Source organism: Mirounga angustirostris, unplaced genomic scaffold (genome assembly GCF_029215605.1).
Source record: "Mirounga angustirostris isolate CCGP_5_RB_7025 unplaced genomic scaffold, mMirAng1.0.hap1 SCAF_5, whole genome shotgun sequence".
In the NCBI taxonomy this organism is placed as follows: Eukaryota; Metazoa; Chordata; class Mammalia; order Carnivora; family Phocidae; genus Mirounga; species Mirounga angustirostris.
The window spans coordinates 6,335,805-6,358,271 of record NW_026991713.1 but is presented as its reverse complement, the minus strand read 5'-3'; the positions used below and the strand labels follow the sequence as shown (position 1 = coordinate 6,358,271).

The following is a 22,467-nucleotide window of genomic DNA, read 5'->3' as shown; positions in this document are numbered from 1 at the left end:
GCGCACACACATGAGTTGGGGAGGGGGAGGCAGAAGGAGAAGCAGGCTCCCTGCTGAGCAGGGAGCCCGATGCAGGGCTTGATCCCAGGACCCCGGGATTGTGACCCGAGCTGAAGGCAGATGCTTAACCGACTGAGCCACCCAGGGGTCCCTAGAATTTGTGAATATGCAGTAAAGACAAAAGGAACTTTGCAGGTGTAATTAAGGTTATGGGCCTGAAAATAGGGAGGGCAATTTTTCTACATTATCCAGGTAGGCTCAATCTAGTCATAGGGGCCCTTCCCAGCAGAGAACTTTCTTTGGAGGGGGAGTCGGAGGGATGCCAAGCGCGAGGATTCTGCACTGCTGCTGGAGATGGGAAGGCTCTGGCTGAGGAGGGCAGCCTCCAGCAGGAGCCCGCAGGAAAGCAGGGACTTTGGTCCCCTAGCTGCAATGAGCTTCCAGGAAGGGGACCCCCCCCACCCCCCAGCCTGCAGCCAGGAATGCAGCCCCGCGTGTCAGGCCCTCTCCCACCTCCCTCTGACTTTTCTGCAGGGGACCAGAAGATGCCACTTGGGCATAAGGATTATTTTGAGCCCGAGGCACATGGGAATCGACAGATGCAGGAAGATGCCTCCTTGGAGCTTCCCTTATCTGCCTAAAAGCAGAAACTTCGGAAACACGGGGACTGCCGTGGTCCCCTCCCGGGGGACGTTTTACAGCCATGAAGGAGACAGAAAGTCAGCTCCCAGATGCACCTGCACAAACGGACCTTCCTCCAGGAGCTTCCCCTAGACATTCACCGTTCCACAGTCTGTGGCCCTTGAAAGCCCAAATCCCTGTTCCTTTGTCTTGCCACTTTGCTCCAGGGATGTGCTAACCTCTGGTTAAAGTGCTGTGGGAGCCCAAGGCCCACCCGCTCCTCGGAGCTGCTCATCTGCGGGGCCTGCCACGCGCACGTCACGCACACGCGAATACACTTCTGTTTGGTTTCCTCCTGGCGGTCTGACTTCCGTCTGCTTTTACAGCATCCCAGCCCGAGAGCCTAGGAGAGCAGAAGGAAAAAGAACTTCCTTCCCTACACTTACTACACTGACGCCAGAGAGGGGGCCGCTGGGCCGTGCTTGGGCCTCTCAGACCCTCCCCTCCAACGCCTGAGGGACACCAGGGGTGAGCAGGACAGAGGTCCGCACGGTGCACGCATTCGGGGGGGCAGGACCGGGCATGGGGAGCGCGCTGGGCGCTGCGTGACAGTGACCCGGGGCGTGCACGAGGGCCCGCAGGAGGCACTCCAGGGAGTGAGGCTGCCGGAGCCCCCGTAACGGGAGGCCCCAGGCCGCCGCCCCTCAGCCCCACTCATGAGCTGAGCACGCGTGGGCCGCTCTGTGCCTCAGCCGCTTTCTCCGGAGGGGGCGCTGCTGCCTCCCTGCCTGCAGGGGCCTCCCCCAGCCCCCGAGGGCCTCCTGTGCCCCGGGGACCCCGCGAGGGGAGTGCATGCATTTCCAGTGGTTCCTGGGGGCACCAGACAACGTGGTGGGTGCGCTGCTCTCCTCCACCTTTGAAAAACAAAGTGAGGAGATCATCATCACCTGTCCTAGCCTGGGGCACACGCTCTCTGGGCTCCTTCCTGGCAGAGGCAGCCCCTGGGGAAAGGCCTGGAGCAGAGCCAGAGCCCGGCCACCCCAGCTGTGAGGGGCGCAGGGTCTGAGACCCGCGGTCCTTGGGCCACGCTGAGGAGTAGGGGACTCCGAGCCAAAAGGAGCCAGGAGGGTCTCGGCTGGGAAGACAGGAGCCATGTGAGGTTCCAAGGCCTCTCTGCAGGGGCCTGGGTGGCTGGGGCCCGGCTGGAGGAAGGGCCCGCGGCTGCAGAGGCCTCCAGGCCAGCTGGGGGCCGTGGGGCTGGGGACGCTCCGGAAGGAGGCTCTGCAGACCCATTGGCTGTTTGCACGGAGCAGCTGGGAGCAGCGACAGGAGGCCTGAGCAGCCGGTGGGTGCTGGCGGAGGCTGGCGGAGGCTGCCTGCATTCAAAGGGTTCCAGGGAGGGGTGTCCGGGGTTCCACAAGAACATCCAGAGCCAAACTGGAACGCCTGGCAGTACTGGCCTAAACTCAGGCGGAGCCCCGGGCGCTGAGCAAACCCACGGCTTCCCTAAGCATAGCCCTGGGCCGTGTGCACCTGCTGGGGGCACAGCCCGAGGGACACCAGCACCCCCACCTGTGGTGTGTGGTTACAGACAAGGGTGCAGCTAACCAGGCCGCAGGAGAGTCAGAGGGTGCCAGGACACTGAGGTCATGTCTGGTGCAGGCGGTGGGGCGGAATCAGGGCTTCAGGGCACAGCTGGGATACTCACCTGGGCCACCCCAGAAAACCAGGCTAGGGGGGCGTGTGTTCAGGTCCAGGCAAGGGACCAGCACAGAGGGAGGGAGGGAGATCGGGCGCCGGAAGCCTGTTTGCAAAACCAGCCTGTGTGGCCGGGGTGCCCTCATGTCTGCTCTGCGCCATCCCTGTTCTCCATCTGTCTGTCCATCCATCCGTCTACGCCAGGCTGCTCTTATTTTAGGTGAGACGAATGGGCTGGGCAAGTAGAATGATAGGAACCACAGAGGACAAAGGACCGAGAATGGAAGGAAGGGAGAAAGCGCGTGTGCCTTCGTACATGGATCACACGACAGGCCAACACGGGCAGCTGAGCCGGTGGCGACCACAGAGCAGAAGTGCGGCTGGGAGAGGGGGGCCAGTGGCCCCACGTCCACGTCCCAAGCGCTGGAGCAGCTGGGGTGGGTCCTCATCTGACGCTGGGAGGTCACAGTCACCCCAGGTCCCACACCCGATGCCAAGGTGCCCGCGTCTTCATGTTGCCCCAGTGCCACGGCCCACCATGTGTCCTGGGCCTTGGGAGCTGCATGTGGGCAGGGAAAGGGCTGGGAGTACACCAGAATGGGGGCTGGTGGCAGAAATGGCCTAAAACAGTACCACCAGGAGTTAACATGGGCAGCCTGTCTTCTGTCATCCTGCACATCATCCTCTGGGGATGGGGGCAGTTGGCAGAACAAAATTCCTCTGTTCAAAATATGTGCCAGGCTCTGTTCCAGGCACCGGGGGAACCAGTGACCTGGATGGAGCAGCAACCTGCCCTCAGGACGCTTACGTTCTAAGGGAGCTAGGAAGACAAGGCCAGTGCGCTGGAACTGCACAGGACGGAGCGAGGTCTGGGAAAGGGCAGAAATAGCGCAGGCCGGGGATCCGAAGTGCCCCGGTGTGGGCTGCAGTTTTTAAAATGGGAGCTCAGGGTCATGGAGAAGGTGACTTTAGGGCAAAGACTGCCCTGGGGGAAGGAGACCGGAGGATAAGGCCCTGGGGCAGGAGAAAGGGGCACAGTGGGTTAGTAGGGGGTGTGCAGGGGGTCCGGGGAAGGGGGGGCAGGCGCAAGGACCTCGGCTTGTGCTCTGGGACAGGCTGCGGTGGGTCAGACTCTGGGTGTGCCTTGGGGGTGGAGCCACCGGACTCTTGGGGGGCAGGGGTCACATCTGACGGCCGGGTTTTCAGGCTGAGCACCTAGAAGGTCAAGAAGGGCACGGTGGGCAGGGCAGGGGTGCAGGGCTCACTTGTGTGAGCCAGTGGGGGTGGGAGGGAGGCCTCGAGCTCAGGCTGCCTCCTCTTCTTCCTGGGGGCCTGGGTCTCCACTCTGCCGGGGTCCCGGGCGAAGCCCTCTCTCGAGTTCTGTTCACCTCTGTGTACCTACTTCCCAACCGCTCTTCAAGGTGATCGAAAAATTCTCCATTTCCAAGGAGAATTTGTTCTGCTAAGGGCTGTGAAAACAAGTCCCGCCCCCTGGCTTTCTCAATTTCTCAGAAATATCCTCTGGTCCTCACTGGCCGTGCTCCCAAGAACTACAGCACAATAAACACCTTTTTCAAAGCAGCCCCCACCTCACCCTTCAGCCCAGTCTGGGCCGGTTTCCACCAGACGAGCCGAGCGAGGTAGCACCGTTTCCTTCAATCCATAGATCCAAAACATGTTTTGTTAAAACAATTATTAACTAATATCCTTACTATATATGAAGCATTCACACGGATACTGAAAGCAAACAAACACCAAGGCCCAAGGACAAATGGGCCAGGAACACAAAGCCAAATCACACGCATGCGTGCACACGCACCTCACTTGCACACCCACCTCACTTGCACACCCACATATGCTGGCGGGGGGGTGAGCCCCACAGCCAAAGGCACTGAGATGCCTCCTCTGAATACCCTTGACAGTCGGGCCATCAAACCGGGTAAGGAAAGCCTGGAAAGGGTGTGCGAGCCAGGCTGGGGTTGGGGGGCCCCCCAGGCCCTTCCTTGTGAGGACGTTCAGGGATGGGGCGGGGAACAGCTTGGCCACTTGGGCAGGGCACTCACCCCTCTGTAAAACGGGAGCGTCACCTACTGGGAGGGTTCCCTGGCGATGGAATGAGCCGGGCCCCAGCCTGGAGCAGGGCTAACCCAGCGTGGGGATTTCTTACAGACACTGTTAGGGACTGAACTGTGTCCCCTTAAAATTCGTACGTCCGGGCGCCTGGGTGGCTCAGTTGGTTAAGCGACTGCCTTCGGCTCAGGTCATGATCCTGGAGTCCCGGGATCGAGTCCGGCATCGGGCTCCCTGCTCGGCGGGGAGCCTGCTTCTCCCTCTGACCCTCCCCCCTCTCATATGCTCTCTCTCTCATTCTCTCTGTCTCAAATAAATAAATAAAATCTTAAAAAAAAAAAAAAAATTCGTACGTCCAAGCCCTAATTCCCAACGTGACTGTATCTGGAGATGGGCCTTTAAGGAGGTCATTAGGGTAAAATGAGGTGGGGCCCAGATCCCAGAGGACTGGTGCCCTTACAAGGAGAGGAAAGGCTGCGTGAGGACAAAGAGGACGTGGCCTTCCGCAAGCCAGGGGGCGGGTCCTCTCCAGAAACCATCCCTGCTGCACCTTGATCTTGGGACTTCCTGCCTCCAGCCGCGCCCCGCCGCATCTCACCAGAGCAGCCCGTGGGTGTGCGAGACGTGGGCCACTGTGCACGCCCTCACTTCAACAAGGACACCCTGCCTGCCACCGCCCTGGGGGCAACACCTCCGTCAGCGACAGCGGCAGAGCAGGCCCCAACGTCCATTAAAAACAGATCCATCCGTAGTTACATCCCAATTCAAATGTGCACCCACATTACACCAGAGCCCTGATTTACCAGGTTCATCACAAAAGTTTTTGTAAAAAAAACAAAACAAAGCAAAACAAAAAACAGGCGACACAGTCTGCTGCAAGGGTTTATTATTATGTTTAGTCTACAAATTTGATCTTTTAAGAAAAATGCACAAAATATTCAGTTGAAACCTCATTTCTGGTTCATCAAATTTCAAATATATTTTCCTGTGCGGAACAATATATTCTAGTGCTGTCGAAAACACAGCCAAATGATTTGTCTTTGTTCATTTATACACACTCTGTAATTTTCTGAAAACCAAGATACAAAATATCAACAAAACCACCCAGTTACAACTACTCTTCTCCCATACACTGAAATCTTTTCCGTGGGTCTATCCTCTTCCCTTCTTCATTTTAAATTCTCTACGCTCTGTTTGTAAACAGGGAGTTCTCACCAATTCAAACACCTTGTGGAAAGATTAATTCCCTTGGCAATGCAGAAGCTTAGGTTTGTTAAAAGTACTCACTGAAAATTTTTTAATTTATAGATTGTATAAAATAAGCATTTACAAAGGGACAGACGACTTTCAACATTATTTTGAAATCCCCATTAATATGTGGAAATATAAATGAAGCAATCTGTCAAATTAGACATTTTTGGTCTTTTGTTTTTATTCTTTACTCCCTTTTGAATGAAATGTGTGCTGTGGATTTTGTTTCTCCAGGCCCCTGTAGCATTGGCTGCTCGTGGAGCCCTTAGCCCCTAGGTCACACAGCACGGGGACCCCCCTCCCCGCAAAGGAAGGCTGTCAGTCCTCAGAGCGGGGAGAAGCCCTGGTCTCCAGGGCCCCAGCTGCTGGAACTAGATTCCACGAAAATCAAGCAAGGATATGCACGACTCTGCCTAAAAGGGGGCGGGGGAGGGCGGCGTGTGCAGGAAGGAATACACAACAGAAATTACAATAAAGCTTCTACTACATCAAAAATGAGAATTTCTCCAAAGAAATGCTAAAAATCAGTAATGCATATATACCATGTGACCAAGTAGCAAAACAAATCTGCTGGTCTCGGCCGCAGTCTGTGATGTGGTCACTGGTTCGCGGAGGGAGGAGCTTCTTCTGGAAGCAGGTATCGGCCTGTGGGGATTAGGAGCCGTAGCGATCCTGCCGAGGGGGAACCGAGACGAGAGCTTACTCGCACTCGGCGTCGGATCCTCCTCCTCGTGCACACGGAATGCTGGCCGTTAGCACACTGACCTTGCAGCGAGCACACACCACTGCCTGGCTGGCTGACATGCTGCCCCCCGCCGCCCCCCGCCGCCCCCCCGCCACAGTAACTGGAAGGGGCGGCGACCCCTGCTTCCTGAGCTTCCTGAGCTGACACTGAGGCCTGCGTGCACCTCGGACGCAAGAGCATCCTGCCACCCAGGCCTCTGCGGTGCATCTGCAGCTCCGGGGGTCGGGGGAAGGGGGGCAAACTATCAGGGTGAGAGCCAGTGGTGGGCCCCTGGGAGGCAGGTGTCATGGGAAGGCGGGGCACACGTGTGGAGTCTGAACCCTGCAATTCTGGCTCTGCTGAGCGATCTCGTGCGGAAGCAACTTGGCCTCTGCAGCCAGAAAATGAAGATATAAAGGCGGGGAGGGACCTATAAAATGGGGATCACCTTCCACAAGCTATGGATGTCACCTGCTCGGAAGGACTGATGAGGGCTCAGCTGAGCTCGGGCACACCAAAGCTCCTTTGAATTCTAACCAAAGGTTACAGCGGCAGTGAGAAGAGCAGGAGCCTCGGGGCTGAGGGGACGCTCCACCGTGGGGGCATCCCCACCGCCTCCCCAACCTGGGAAGCCCCTCCAGAGGCACCAGAGCTGACATCCGTTAGGTGTCGCTGCCCGTGGCCATGTTTTTACATTAATAATAGCATCCTGGGGCGCCTGGGTGGCTCAGTCGGTTGAGCGCCTGCCTTCGGCTCAGGGCATGATCCCAGGGTCCTGGGATCGAGCCCCGCATCGGGCTCCCTACTTGGCGGGAAGCCTGCTTCTCCCTCTGCCCCTCCCCTCTGCTTGTGTGCTCTCTCTTTCTGTCAAATAAATAAATAAAGTCTTAAAACAAACAAGGAAATGCTCGTAACAAAATACCATGGAGAATGTCAAATCACATATACAATATAATCCTGTTTGAATTTTAAAAAGATATGCATAGGAATCTAGAACTAAAAATATACCAAAAATTAACAGAAGTTTTCCTCATGACAGACGATAATGGGTCATTTTTATTTCCTTCTTACTATTTCTCTGTCCCAGTATAGGAAAAAAGTAGATCAGGATCACGACAATCCCTCTAACATTCCCCTAGAGTCATCAACTAGAAAATGTAAGCAAAAGTAAAATTACAATTTCTGGCGTTCGTGACGTCCTGGGTTACACTGTAGTAGACATTATCATTCAATACCATGAAGTCGAATTTGTCAGCAGCTGAAGAGTGGTCCAAACCTCATTTTCAAAGCTTTGAGCCACCACCCCGCTCCGCTCCCGTCACCCCCAATATCACTGACCTGAATGGAAGTCATGACTCCATTAGCAAAGACGGAGAGCTTTCCAGCAACGGATCTCACTCCCTGCTTAAACTGGGCCATGTCGGGCGCCGTGGGCAGCACGCTTGTGAGGCTGTAGCTTCCTGCACACAGAGCAGAGCCCCCCTGTCACTCCACAGCTCCGACAGACAGCACAGCCAGGGCCCAGAGCCCTCGATGACCTCAGGGGACGTGGGGTGCCCTCCCCTCCCACTGCCCACAAGCAGCAGCTGTGGTTAAGGGAAAAGAACCTTGCAGCGGGGTCAGGACTCAGTGTCAGGGCCAGCCCCACCAGGAACCAGCTGCAAGTCCCCACATGAGAGAAGATGCGGTATCGGGTGTTGGGACCAGCAGGGGTTCAAATACCGGCACTGCCACTTTTAAGCTGTGTGTCTTTGGAGAGCTTCCTCACCCTCTCTGGGCTCCTGGTTCCCCCCCAGGTGCTGAACACAAGATCTGACAGGTAAGTACCCGGTAAATGGCAGATGGGCAGACATCTCTACTTCTCATGTGCTCAGCATCCCTCCCCCCCCTCTTTTGGTACAAGCCCTCCTCCCTTCCTCTGGGGAGCCCCCTGGACTCCAGCCAGAGGGGCGGGCACGGGACCCAGGCCTGGCCGATCAGAGCCTTCCTGGGACTCGTGTATCTTCAAGGGAGAGGAGCCGACGGCTTGCCCCAGGCTTACTGCCCGGGCTAAGGTGCCGCTGCGGCCGGCCGGCCCCTCACCGCCACGCAGGGCGGGCAGAGGAAGCCTGCTGCAGTCCGAGAGAAAGGTAGGTTCCCCAAGGAGGTGAGCCGGATGCTAGGTGTCTCTCTGAGGCTGTTTTCAGACTCTGAGCTGGAGCCCCGCTCACTGGGTAGAGCCAGACCCCCCACCTTCCTTCCTAAGCCGGCCTCGATTGGGTTTCCTTGCTTCCGCGCTGGCTGTCCGACCCCAACAGTAGCCTATTTCCACCAACACGGGTGAAGAGCGTCAGTGTTATCACATAAGGGGCGATAACCCCAGAGCTGACAACCAGGCTCTCGTGGTTGGGGGGGCTTGGGGACCGTGAGTGGGCCCAAACCCTGCAGGTCCTCTGGGGAGCCAAGCCCAGCTCCCCCCACAACCCATGTGCACCCACCTGCCCCTTCAGCAACAGAAGCCAGTTCCCTTCCCAAGAACACACAGAATGGTCATGTTTATCCTTCCGCACAGCACTTGCCCAGAAGGGACACTGTGTTTATCCACAGCACTGTTCCCATGTCCACCATGCAGGGAGGGGGCCTGAGGTGCGGGTTCTTCCCCTCCCTGCCTCCAGCTGAGGTTTTAAAGGTTTGTGGGCCTCTGCCAATAACAGAGCGGAAGCCCGGCCCAGCAGAGCTGGGTTCAAATCCCAGCACAGCCACGCCCCAGGCGGTGCTCCCAGCCTAAAAGATGGGTCTTAACAGCCAACAAGGAGCCAGTGTGAGATCCTGAGCGCACAGAGCCCGGGTCCCCGCGGCGCCATCACCTGGCCAGGCCCACAGGGGCTGGGTGGGTCCGTACCAGAGGTCGGCAGGGGGGACAGCAGAAGCACCTCCACCTACGAGTTTCTAACTGGAGAAATGTGTAAAGAGGCGAGCACTGTGAAGGCAGGACAGCTGTGGGACCGTGATCCCGCACTGACTACGTTCAGTCCGCAGGTGCCCTGACATGTCAGCCAGTTTCTCAGCGTCCTTCCCCTCCTCCCCTTCCTCTGTACAGAACTCCCCAGTTCTAACCCTTGCAACAAGGTGTGTCCAGGTGACAGAGTTCTGGTCAGTGAGTGTAAGCTGAAGCGCCCTACAGGGCTGGGGCCTGCCCTTTTCCCTCCCTCTTCCTCCTTCCTGCTGGCTGGGATGCAGGTGTGATGCCTAGGGCTCGAGCAGCCGTAACTGGCGTGAGGTGAAGTACAAAGTGGAGGTCATGAGGGGTAAGGAGGAAAAGGGCCTGGCTCCTTGGCATCTGGGAACACAGTGCATGTCCCAAACTGTCCCCCAGAATCACACGTGAGACAGAAACAAACTCGGGTCTGATTTAGCCTCTGTTAACGCGCATCTTCCTTACTTAATCCTCACTAACGATCTAAGCTCCCAGGAGTGTAAGCAGCCTGCTAACTCCCAGGCGGGGGTCATGTCCCCGGCAAGGAGGCGCCTTCCCACCCTCCGCCCGCAGGTCTGCGGCCCTGTGCTCGACGGGCTCCAGACTGCTGAGAACGGACTGACGGTCTCCTGTGGCTGTGAGGTCTCCTTGTTCCGCGGGTGTCTGGCTGCCACGTCCCCTCGGAGGGCTGCCCAGGACAACAGGGCCTGGGTGCGCTTGGCCGCACAATGGGCTCCAGGAAACGACAACTCAAGCTGCTTCCTCAGGAAGAGGCTCCAACCCAGGGTCTAGGTCAGGTACCCCATTTCCCTGCTATCTGTTCCCGTAACACCCCCAGGGGGCTTCTTGCTAAGGATGTCAACACAGACCTGCTTTTCCAGAGCTCACTGCCTCCTGGGAAGGCAGACAATCAGCCGAAACCAGAGGAAGAGAGTTTGGCCAGTTAGAGGCAGTCCCGGCATGCGGGGCTGTGGCCGAGCCCAAGCTGGTGGAAGTGGTGGGGATGCGTCTGAGTGTCCCGAGGAGGCTTATGGACCAACTGGCTTGGGGGCGCGGGGGGTTGCTGGGAAAGAGAGAAATGAAGGATGACTCCCAGGTTTCTGGCTCGAGCAGCTGGGGAGATGGCAAGCCAGAGGCAGAGGCCCTGCAGGGTCCAGGCCGGGGCAGAGGGCCAGCTGAGCTGGGCCGGGTTAAGTGATCAGTGTGGTCGCCCCACATCGGTCAGGAAGGCCAGGGGACACGGAGTGAACACCTCCTCCCCGCGCCCACTGTGGGTCGGCAGGGGGACGCAGGCCCACGGGGCTGTCCCTGAACGCAAGCTTCCAGAGCCCCCCCACCAGAGTACGCGCCGCACACCGGCTCTCACGGCCCGGCGGGGAGAGCGCCACATCCCTGCTGTCCCTGACACTGGCCACGCAATGTCACACTTGGCGCACAGCATGTCCCTGGCTGTGCTGGAGGGGCGCTAGCACAGTGGGGGCCCTGGTTCCTGCGCCCCGCGGCCCGAGGGACCCACCGCCCGCCCCCCCAACCCAAGAGCTCCCTCCCTGCCGACCACTCACTCCACAGACACCGAGGGCTTTCTCTGTGCCAGGTGTGCCGAGATGAGAACGGACAGGTCCTGTCCCGGGGGGGCTCCTGGTCCCGTCGGGGGAGACGGTCCTCGGAGGGCCTGGCGAGAGCACAGGGCGGTGGGGGCCGAAGCAGGAAAGGAGCACAGGAGCCAAGCACCGACCAGCAGGGGCTGGGTGGCCGAGCTGCACTCCAACCAAGGACAGGACTGGAAACCCGGGCAACCAGGGCTGAGAACTCAGCCGGAGGCAGGAGAAGGGGGGGGGGGGTTGGCGCAGGGCAGTTCCCGGGCTCCTCAAACAATGAAGTTTGAGTAAAATATCATGTACCCATTTCCCTGAAACAGAGACGAATGGAGAGGAAAAGGAGGTCCCCGATGACGCAAGTGCCGAGTTTCGGAAGGACCAGAAGCACCGCAGGGGCGCCTCTCGGGACCAGCACAGCAGGCCCGCACTGACGTCAAGGACACTCCGGTCGGCGAGGCCACCGCACAGCTGCGACGCGGGACAAACACGGCTGCCCGCGGACCGGACAGAACCGCCAGTGCTCGGAGGTCTGCAGGCCCCGAAGAGGCCGCGTGCCCAGGCTCCGGGCCTGAGTGAGGAGGCAAGCGGAGGGTGGCCGAGGCGCCCCGAGGGGACAGAAGCAAACACGCGGGAACCCGAAGGGTGCACGGAGCCAACGAGAGCATGGCGCCGAGCGGAGAGGGGTCTGCAGCGTCCCTGGCTCTTGCAGGCGGACAGGCCCAGAGGCAAGTCATCGCACCATCTGCTTGAAAGAAGTACCCCCAGGGGCAGGCGAGGTTTGGAGCTGCTTCCGCTCTGTCGTTCCGCGCCCCGAGTGGCGCCTCGCAAGCTGGTGCTGTTGGTGGCAGTCCCACGTCCCCCCGCTGACCCTGCTCTGACCCCGGGGACCGACGCTGTGCCAGGCTGGAGGTGGGTGCTCGCCCGTTTCTCATCTGGCGCTTTCAATACCCTGGAAGGGAAGCGCCCTCAATAAATGTCGGCGCTCCCGGGTTAACCACATCCCCAGGAAGCATTTGACTTCACCAGGAGGCCTTTCAAATCTGGAACTATCCCCCCCCGCCCCACAAAGAAATTATAAAGGTGTACTGTGATCTACTCAACAACACTGATTTGTCACAGATGGGAAAGCACCTAACATAAGGAACACAAGAGTCTCTTAAACCAGCTTTCGCTGTTTGCTGAAATGCACTCTAAACAAAAAGTAAGTATTTAATAAGAGTTGTTCAATGCACTTGCATTTAGGGCAGTTACTGAAAGCAACTTTTATGTATTTTTTTTTTTTAAGATTTTATTTATTTATTTGACAGAGAGAGACACAGCAAGAGAAGGAACACAAGCAGGGGGAGTGGCAGAGGGAGAAGCAGGCTTCCCGCTGAGCAGGGAGCCCGATGGGACACTCCATCCCAGGAACCTGGGATTATGATCTGAGCTGAAGGCAGACGCTTAACGACTGAGCCACCCAGGCGCTCCTGAAAGCAACTTTTATGATGAGCTTGATGGAAGAGGCAGAGTGAGGGTGACCAGCGTCTGAGCCATGGGCTTGGACAGAGGAGAGAGGGCGGGAGGCCGGGGGGAGGGGGCACCCTTACAGGACATGCCAGGGGGCACCCTCACCGTGACTGTGAGTTCCCATGGATGGAGTTTGTCTGGGACCCACACGAGGCCCAAACAGTTAAAGGACCTTTGTTCTCTGAAAGGGGACAGGAAAGTAAACACAGGCTGGCCAAAATTTCCTCCAACAATTGGAAAGGCTGCTTTCATTTGATCTCCACATATTTTCTTTGTTTTTGTTTTTGTTTTTAACAATGGTTCAGAGTGAAACTTCCAACAACTTGAATTACAAACACACACAACTGGGCGGGGGGCAATTTCCAACAGTCGGGTTCTCTGGGCCGACCTGACCCCTGCCAAGGCTGTGAGGCGACCCAGCACTGACTGGCCCATGGCACTGGAGACAGAGCTGCAGAGACCGCCCCCCGAAGGGCGCAGGGCCAACACCCCTCTGCCGGGGCAGGCCCAAGGGGAAGTTGCCCTAACAAGAGGCCAGGGCGCTTAGAGCCTTGAGGTGAGAACACAAGTCCAGGAGCCACCCCTGCCCCACCCGGACTCAGTGCAGAAAACAGCTCAGAGAGTGGCCTGACCAAGAGCCCCAGCCCCACTGTGTGAGGCCGGGGCACAGCACCGAGCACCCCTACCTGTCTCTGGGGTCAGTGGGCCCCCCGGGCTGGGATGCTCCCTCCCACAGCAGCCAGCAGCCTGGCTGCTCACTCACTACACCCCAAGGGCCACGGTGGAACTTCTAGCATCCCCACATCCCATCACTGAAGGTTCCAGGCACTCGGGTCTGCCCTATGACCATCTCTCTTGAGGCTGCTTCTTGCTGGACACAGGAAACAGCTGTTCTTGGTGGCTGTCCATGCTGGTCAGCTATGCCCACGCCCAGCTCCTCCAGGGCCAGCAACGAGGGCATGCAGGTGGTCCTGGGCCTGGAAACTTGGCTCTGGAGATCCCCTCCCCTTGGGCTCCCCTGCTCAGTGAGTTCCTGAAATGACCTCAGAGGACACTGCTCCTTGAATGTTAGCTATGACATAGGAGGGACACCTAGCCTTCCCTTAGCCCTGTGGCCTGGCGGAGGCCTGGGTGGGATCCAACACGGCTCAGGGACCCAGAGGTACAAGCGGAGAGTGGCACGGCTCTGGATGTCCAGGATGGCCCCGGGCTCTGAGGTGCACTCCCTGGGGCTCCCAGACTCTCTACAATGGGGTCTGGACCTGAAGAGGGATGGGGGAGACAGAAATTCCTCTCCACCTGCCTGTCCCCAAGGCCACATTCTGCCTTCCCTGGAAGACGGAGCCTGCTGGATTCTCCTGTTCTATCTGCTTCTGCCTCCCCTGGGGCCTACGCCAGACGCCCAGGCGACACTTTACACAGCACCTCACTGAAGCCTCAGTGCAACCTTGTGAGGGGCATACTATCCACCCTCTTCGGAGAAGAGAAGCTGAGGCTAAAAGTGCCATGAAATGCTCAAGGTCTCAGGCACGGAGTACGCAGTGACGCTAGGAGCCCAGGGCTGCCCCCTGCAAGGCTGCGATATCACACAAATCAGATACCACGTTCCCACTGGACTAGGAGACACTGTTTTGGGAAGATGACTTGCCAGGCAACCTAGGTCCCAGGACGCTGGTGAAATGTCATGACCTGGTTTCCTGACATGCAAAGCCTGGAATAATAATAATTTCTGCTCTGACTCATGGAGGAGGAAGAGCATCACATAACGGTTGCTGATAATCTTGGAAAAGTACAAAGTTCCGTGCAGAGAAAAAGCATTCGTGCTGCAAGCACGGAGGACAGCAAGCTTGCGAGCCGCCCCGCCCCCGCCCCCAGTACCTGCTGTCTGCTTCCTCTGCTCATCAAACAGATCGGCTGAGCTAATGGAGGAACTTGCCGAGAGCCTCTCCAGCCGAGCCCTGGTTTCATACTGGAGAAGACAAGGAAGAGGAAACATTAGGCTCCAAATACTGTGAGCAATTGTGCAAAAAGCATCAGCCTGGAGCTGACACATGACCGCTGCTGAGCCCAAGGGAAGGCAGAGAGAATGAGCCGTCAGTCCGTGCTGCGGGCCTCCAAGGCTTTGCGCCAGCCCGCCAGCGCTCCAACAGCAGGACAAAACCTTAGGCCCCCCCACTGCCCTAAGACCCTTCTGCTTAGCAAGACTCCACTAAGAGGCAACAACCTGAAGATAAATGTGCCTGCCCTCCAAAAACATGTCTACTTCATTTAATTTCATTAATAATAATTTAAAAATTAAGTCAATTACATCTGTATTGAAAATTGCCTGAAGTTTATTCCAAAGATATGAAATGGATGTCTGTTCAAAATACTGAGAAAGGAATTAGAGAAACATGAGACCTGGTCCCTACCTTCCAGCTGCTCGTCCAGCTGGGGCCGCGAGGGGGAGCGGGCAGGGAGACCTGGGTTCGAGTCCTGACGCCACACCCCGGGCAGCGGCCTCTCGCAGCCTGAGTCCGTCTCGCTCTGTGCCTATCACGTCCTCCCGCGGCCCTCATGTCCCCGCTTGCTTCCTGCTCTACGGGGCCCACACACAAACTCTCTGGACACTTACATCAGCTTGGGCTTGTCTTCCAAAGTACATATCTGATGAAATGGCTTTGACATTCCCAAACTTCTTCTGGGCCTCATCTGTATTTTCAACTGGCTCATAGTCTGCCTTACGGCGAGCAGTAGATCTACAATTAAAAACAGCCCAAACAGGAGTGACATCAGCAAGATGGTGGAATAGAAGTTTCCTACCATCATCCCCCTATAGAGCACCGATTCTGACAATCGTCTACAGGCAAGAATGACTCTACGGGAGCGTAGACATGTAGCAGAGAGGTTCCAGCACACTGTCGGAGCAAACAATCCAAGACCGGACACACTGAAGAGGGTAAGAGGAACAGTTTCACTCTGCCTGGGCCACCTCTCCCCCGCACATCCCCCCACCCCCCATTGCCGGCTCCCTGCAGAGGCCCCCACAGATGGCAGTACAAGCTTTCTGGGCATGTGCAGAAAGTCAGCCCGACTCTGTCGGACTGGGACAAAGTATACAAACTTGAGCATTTCAGGGTACCAAGGGAAAGCAAACAGGAGGCTCAAGCACCTGGCCTGGCCTTGTAGGATTGAGAAAAGGTATACCATCTTAAGAATTCACCCCCCAAAAGGAGTAAGTAGTGTGGAGTGGGCACACATAGGAAAGGTCTGAGGAAGCTTCAGAATCCCTAGCAGGTCTGCTGCTGAAGGCATTTCTCACCTCAGGCTAGTCAGTAGAGACAGAAGGAGGTGACTGCTTCTTCAAGTGCAAAGACAGCAACCCAAGACCCCAAGGAGCATGAAAAATCAAGGAAACATGACGCCACTAAGGGAACGCAATAGTTCTCTAAGAACTGACCCCAAGGAATTGCCCAACACATTTCAAAATAATTATTTTAAGGAAGCTCAGCAACCTACGAGTACACACACGACTCAACGAAATCAGGGAAACAATAGACAAACAAAACTAGCAGTTCAGCATGGAGATAGAAATCATAAAAAAGAATTAAACAGAAACTCTGGAGCTGAGGACTACAACAGAGGACATCAGCGGCAGACCTAATCAAGCAGAAGAAAGAATCTGTGAACTTGAAGACAAGTCATTTAAAATTATCCAGTCAGAAGAGAAAAAGAAACAAAGAATGAAAAAGGGAAGAAAGCCTAGGTGAATTATGGGACACCATAAGAAAAAAATTTATGCATTATGGGAAAAGAGATAATACAATACGGGAGAATCAACTCCATCAGGAAAAGAGAGGGAGAAAGGGGCAAAAAGCTTATTTAAAGAAATAATGACTAAATACTTTCCAAATCTGTAGATGTGGACATTCAGGTACATGAAGCTCTAAAGTCCCCAAAGAGATTCAACCCAAAGAGATCTTCACCAAGACACATTATAATAAAACTGTCAAAAATCAAAGACAAAAAGAGAGAAAGATCATATGATTCCACTCATAAATGGAATCTAAAAACAAAAAGAATAAACAAACAAAAAGCAGAATCAGAACTAAAACTATGAAAAAAAAAAAGAACCAGAACTACAGAGAACAAACGACGGTTACCAGACAGAAGCGGTAAGAGGGGGTGAGCAAAATGGGTGAAGGGGAGAGGGAGATGCAGGCCTCCAGTTTCGAAATGAGTAAGTCATGGGAATGCAAAGCAGAGCATAAGGAAAAAAACAAAGAATTTTGAAAGTTGCAAGAGAAAAGAAACTCTTCACATAAAATGGAATCCCTGCAAGGCCATCAGCAGATTTCTCCGCAGACACCTAGCAGGCCAGGAGACAGGGGGATGATATATCCAAAGTGCTGAAACAAAAACAAACAAAAACAGAAGCCCTGCCAACCACCAGACTGGTACCACAGAAATGCTAAAAGGAATTGTGCAAGCTGAACTGATGAATGGTAATTAACATAAAAACATGAACGTAGGGGCGCCTCAGTGGCACAGTGGGTTGAGTGTCTGACTCATGATTTCAGTTCAGGTCATGATCTTGGGGTCATGGGGTCAAGCCCCAAGTCAGGCTCCACACTCAGCAGGGTGTCTGCTGGAGATTCTCTCCCTCTGCTCCTCCCCGCCTCTAAATAAATAAATTAAATTAAAAATAAATAAAAACTGTAACAAGAGACAAAGGTTATTATATAACAAAAGAGGTCAATTCATCAGGAGGATATAACAATTGTAAATACACATGCATCCAACATTGGAGCACCTGAATATATGAAGCAAATATTAACAGATCTGAAGGGAGAAAGAATGAGACCGTACCGAAACCACAATAGAAGACTTCAGTCCCCCATTTTCAATAATGGACAGTTCACCCAGACAGAAAATCAAGAAAAACTGGACTTGAACAATACCTTAGACCAAAAGGACAAACAGACACATCAGGACATTCCATCCAATAGCAGCAGAACACACATTCTCAAGCACACACAGAACATTCTCCAGGACAAATCATGTTAGGTCACAAAACACATTTAAATCATACCTTAGATCTTAACAAGTTAAGAAGACTGAAATCATATTAAGTGTCTTTTGCAACCATAATGGCTGAAAGTAGAAATCAACAACCAGAGGAAGAAACTGGAAAATTCACAAATTCACAACACACTCCTGAACAACCAATAGATCAAAGAAGAAATCAAAAGGGCAATAAGAAAATATCTTGAAACAAATGACAATGGAAACACAACATACCAAAACTGATGAACTACAGCAAAAGCAGTTCTAAGAAGGAAGTTTATGGTCAATGAGTATCTGAAAAGATGTTCCACATCACTCATCATCAGGGAATGCAAATCAAAACCACAATGAGACACCCCCTCACACTTGTTCGGATGGCAATTCCCAAAAAAGGTGCGTATTGATGGGACCTGGAGAAAAGGGAAGCCCTGTACACTGTTGGTGGGAATGTAAATTAGCACGGCCACAGAGAAAACAGCATGAAGGTCCTTCAGAACATTAAAAACAGAACTACCACTTAATCCAGCAATCCCACGTCTGGGTATGTGTGTGAAGCAAACAACATCAGTATCTTGAGATCTCTGCACTCCCATGTTCACTGCAGCATTATTCGCAGCAGCCAAGATACAGAAACAATCTAAGTGTCTATTGATGGATCAATGGATAAAGAAAATATATATACGATGGGACATTACTCAGCCATAAAAAAAAAAAAAAAGGAAATCCTGCCGTTTGTGACAACATGGATGAACCTGGAGGACACTATGCTAAGTGAAATAAACCAGACAGAGAAAGAAAAATACTGTACAACTTCATTTATATGTGGAATCTAGAATTAAAAAATAAAGTTGGGGCACCTGGGTGGCTCAGTTGGTTAAATGTCTGCCTTCGGCTCAAGTCATGATCTTGGGGTTCTGGGATTAAATCCTGCATTGGGCTCCCTACTCAGTGGGGAGTCTGCTTCTCCCTCTGCCCTCCGCCCCCCAGGCTTGTGCTCTTTCTCTCAAATAAATAAAGTCTTCAAAAAAAAAAAAAGTCAAACTCACAGAAACAGAGAGTAGAATAGTGTTTCCCATGGGCTTGGAGGTAGGGGAAATGGGCAGATATTCAAAGGGCACAAACTTCCATTCACAAGATGAGTAAGTTCTGGGGATGGAAAGTACAGTACGGTGACTATAGTAAATAATACTGCGTTGTATACTTGAAATTTGCTACAAGTATGGATCTTAAGTGTTCTGAGCACACAAAATGAAAACAAACAAAAAATCCAGGCCGAATAGGTTAAACTAATTTGAGGCGAGGCAAATGCATTTCTCATTTATAATGTATACCAATGCCATTTTACTTTTTAAAAAGCTGACAGTGGTAATTTTGTAAAAGGATTTCAGGCCACATTAAAAAGCCTGAAAATTCTAATAAAAACATGAATAAATATCCAAACCACCCAACATTTGAAGGAATTTTCCTATTTAAATAGACCAGTCATTTCACTCTTCAGTGCCACAGATCCATTAGTAAATACGGAGTACACTGTAATGCACGTAAGACGCCGCTTCACATCATGTAGGATACAGAATGAGAATACTCCTCTGTCACCTAGCGCAGTCCAAGGCTGCACCTCTTGTCCCAACGTATTCGTCATGTCTCCCTGTGCTCCCAACAGCTCCCTGGTTTGGACAGGAGATTATAAAGTCTTTCATTCATAATCACCAACAACTGGAGATAGTCCTTCGACAGGTGAATGGGCAAACGACTCAACAATAAAGAGGAAGGAACACAATGTCATGATGAGAGTCTCAAGTGCACTATGAAAAGTCAAAAAAGCCAGTCTAAAAGGCCAATTACTGTATGAATCTGGGAAAGGTAAGATTGCAAGGTCAGAAAACAGACCAGGATGCAAAGAATATTCTTGAAGTAGTTGAATAAAATCATTTACTAGTCTTAAGAGAATTTCCCTAGAGATGCATGGCCTATTTACAATCCCACCGCTTTGTGTTCATACCTGTCTGAATAGCCTGTGGTTTTCAGGATGGTGTCAGTATCTTTGATGGTCTCTTTTTTCCAGTAGGAATCTGAACTGTCATCCCAGCTGGAAAAAGAACTGCTCCTGAACTCCATCGGCTCGTCCAAGTACCTGTATGAAAAAGAGTGACGGTGACTTGGGAGACCTTACTGATGTCCTCCACACTGTACTCCCCGGCCCTTGAGGGTGGGAGCAGCCATGTGACTACAGCTGACCAATGAGACAGGAGCAGGCGTGAAGAGGGTCATTTCCAAGGCCTCCAAAGGGCCCATGCTCAACTGGCCCAATCCCCCCTTCCCACGCCACATGGAAGACAAGGTGGTGTTTTCCAGGTGCTATAGCCTCGGGCAGGAGAAGACTCCATCCACCAGGAAAATCAAGATGCCACCCAAAGACCAGGTAGTCTGGACAATCACCTGTAGCCTCAGCTGAACAAGTACACCACCACTGTGTTAAGCCTTCAAGATGGGGGGATAGTTGTCATTGCAGCATAACCTAGCCCATCTGGTAGCACATGATATCTTTGAGTGTCTTTACTTACATATTTTGCTTTCTTTGCGTCTAGTTCTGCCTAATTAGGTAGTCACAACAAAAACCCCATCCAAAACACCATCACCTTGTTGGCATTCCCTGCCATGTTAGCCCCAGCATAAGCCATCAACCCTAATAATAACTCCCAATTCCCACTTCATGTAAATGATGCTAATTAGCCTCCTCCTTGAGTCAGATGCACAGCTGTGGATGGCTGATCACTGGACCACTCTGCAGATGATCTTGCAGCCTGGAGCTTAGAGTGAACTTGATCTGTAAGCATCTCTGAGGAGATGCTGGCCTTCTAGACAGTTTACCCTTTCATTAGCCAAGCATCACTGAGCAGGGCCTTGCTCAGAGAGCAAAACTCAGTGGCAGCTTTTGGTCCTGTGTGGTGACAGAGCAATCTTTGACCATGAGCAGCAGGGTTTGTCTGGAACACGACAGAGACTGATGGGTGAGGTGGATGTGCCATGGCTTCTCAGAATTCACAACAGCCTAGGATGGAAAACAGCCCTGCCAGATATGCACTCCTTTTAAAGGTGGGGTTCAAGACGTTCAGAACGGGCAGATTCCAAGGCTTGGTCCTGAGAAAGGAAGGATGATGCAAGAGGATGTAGAGGCTTTCAAAAAAAGTCACCCAGGCTTTCTGCAGAATAAGAAAAGCAGCACATGGGATATGTGGTGAGCACCAAGCTCCCATGTCGTAAGAAGTACTACAAAGACGGAAAGCTCGGGCAGTCAGAGGGGCCTGTAATCAAAGACAAATACAAGGGGCCAGCAGGAACCTTTGAGAACAAAGAGGCCAAGGGCCCAGATGAACTAAGATTTGGGGGGTGGAAATGTTAATAATGAACATACTCGTTTTCCTGGTTTAAAAAAAAAAAAAAAGGCGAGAAGGGATAAACTTGCTATTTGAAGCAGATGGTGTGACTTTACGCAGATAATAGAAAGAAAGCAGAATTTCCAAACGTGGCTTCTGCCTTCTCTGACAAGGTTATCATTAAGAGCAAATCTCATCACACTGGTCCTCTCTCCTCAGGAAGGAAGACGCAGGTGCAGAGCGGATCTGTGTGTCAGTGAGGAATGGGCCAGGCTCTCTCCATGGCTGATGGGGGGGTGAGCCTGGAGCCCTGGGCTCTCCCCTCTTGAGAGGAGACTTGGACAAGGAGACTTGAAGTGGTTCAGAGAAAGAGGGCTTCCAAAATGTGGGAGGCCCATTGGCCTGGAAAGTTACCTTTAATTATTTGAGAGACTTATTTGTAAGGGCCCAAGCAAAAGAATTAAGACCAAGTCAATGAGAAATTAAAAAAAAAACACTTAGTAAGCATCTATGAGGAGCTGGTACTCTGCTAGATGAGGACACAGGGCAAGGAGACATACTCAGTCCTCGCCCTCATGGGGTGGCTGACGGGAGCTCAGAAACCCAGTGAGGTATGTAAATAGAGGTATCATTCCTCATGGAGCTGCCCCTGGACCGGACGGCCATCTCGAGGAGGAGAGGGAGTGGAGTGTGGGTGGGGGGCCGCACCATCCCCTGGAGGATGCTGGGGGCAGGGCGGGAAGCACTGGACAGGAGGTGGTTGGAACTTCCAGACTCCTCACAACTCTGAGCTGTTGGGATTTAGGATTTTGTAGATTTAGTTGTCACTCCAAGGAAATAGTCTTCATCCGTGTAAGCCAAAATGCTTATTGTGGAATATAAGGGCATCGGGGGTTTTTGTTTTTTTTTAAAGATTTTATTTATTTATTTGACAGACAGAGAGATAGCGAGAGAGAGAACACAAACAGGGGGAGTGGGAGAGGAAGCAGGCTTCCCGCAGAGCAGGGAGCCTGATGTGGGGCTCAATCCCAGGACCCTGGGATCATGACCTGAGCCGAAGGCAGATGCTTAATGACTGCGCCACCCAGGCGCCCCAGGGCATCAGAGTTTTCAATGACTGGACTATTGAAAATTCAGGAGAGAGCCATTCTGCTAGGATCCTACTGATCAGCAGGAGCACCATGCAGCGCTCTGTGTGCTGGGGAGGTTGGGCGGGGCTCTCCATGTTCTGACAGATGCAGGAGGCAGGCAGCACTCCTGGGGGGCATAGCCAGCTGCCCCATCAGGCCTCAGGCCCATTGGAGGATGGGCTGACTGACTACTAAGGGCTGTGGGACACTTGCCTGGCCTCAGAAACATAACAGCGGTCCCCGACATCCATATCCTTCCTTCCTCCCTCCCTCCCTTCCTCCCTCACTTAAAGATTTTATTTATTTGACAGAGAGAGACACAGTGAGAGAGGGAACACAAGCAGGGGGAGCGGGAGAGGGAGAAGCAGGCTTCCCGCAGAGCAGGGAGCCCGATGCGGGACTCGATCCCGGGACTCCGGGATCATGACCTGAGCCGAAGGCAGATGCTTTAACGACTGAGCCACCCAGGCGCCCCTTTACTGACTTT

General features: G+C 53.5%; 1 protein-coding gene across 5 annotated transcripts in view; it reads right to left on the bottom strand.

The window, feature by feature from the left end:
- ARFGAP3 (ADP ribosylation factor GTPase activating protein 3) overlaps positions 1–22,467 on the bottom strand; it is a 69,609-nt gene that overhangs the window by 14,475 nt on the left and 32,667 nt on the right. The window contains exons 12-16 of one of the 5 annotated variants that reach the window (XM_064590522.1): positions 19,476–19,607; positions 15,042–15,165; positions 14,306–14,396; positions 7,703–7,824; positions 5,259–6,312 (exon numbers count right to left, since the gene is read on the bottom strand). In XM_064590522.1, the coding sequence (XP_064446592.1) occupies positions 6,295–6,312; positions 7,703–7,824; positions 14,306–14,396; positions 15,042–15,165; positions 19,476–19,607 (487 nt within the window). In that variant the 3' untranslated portion in view covers positions 5,259–6,294. Of the gene's footprint in view, positions 1–5,258; positions 6,313–7,702; positions 7,825–7,873; positions 11,868–14,305; positions 14,397–15,041; positions 15,166–18,519; positions 18,620–19,475; positions 19,608–22,467 lie in introns of those variants that run through there. The other 4 variants (XR_010411295.1, XM_064590521.1, XM_064590523.1 and 1 more) reach the window with 4 other exon arrangements.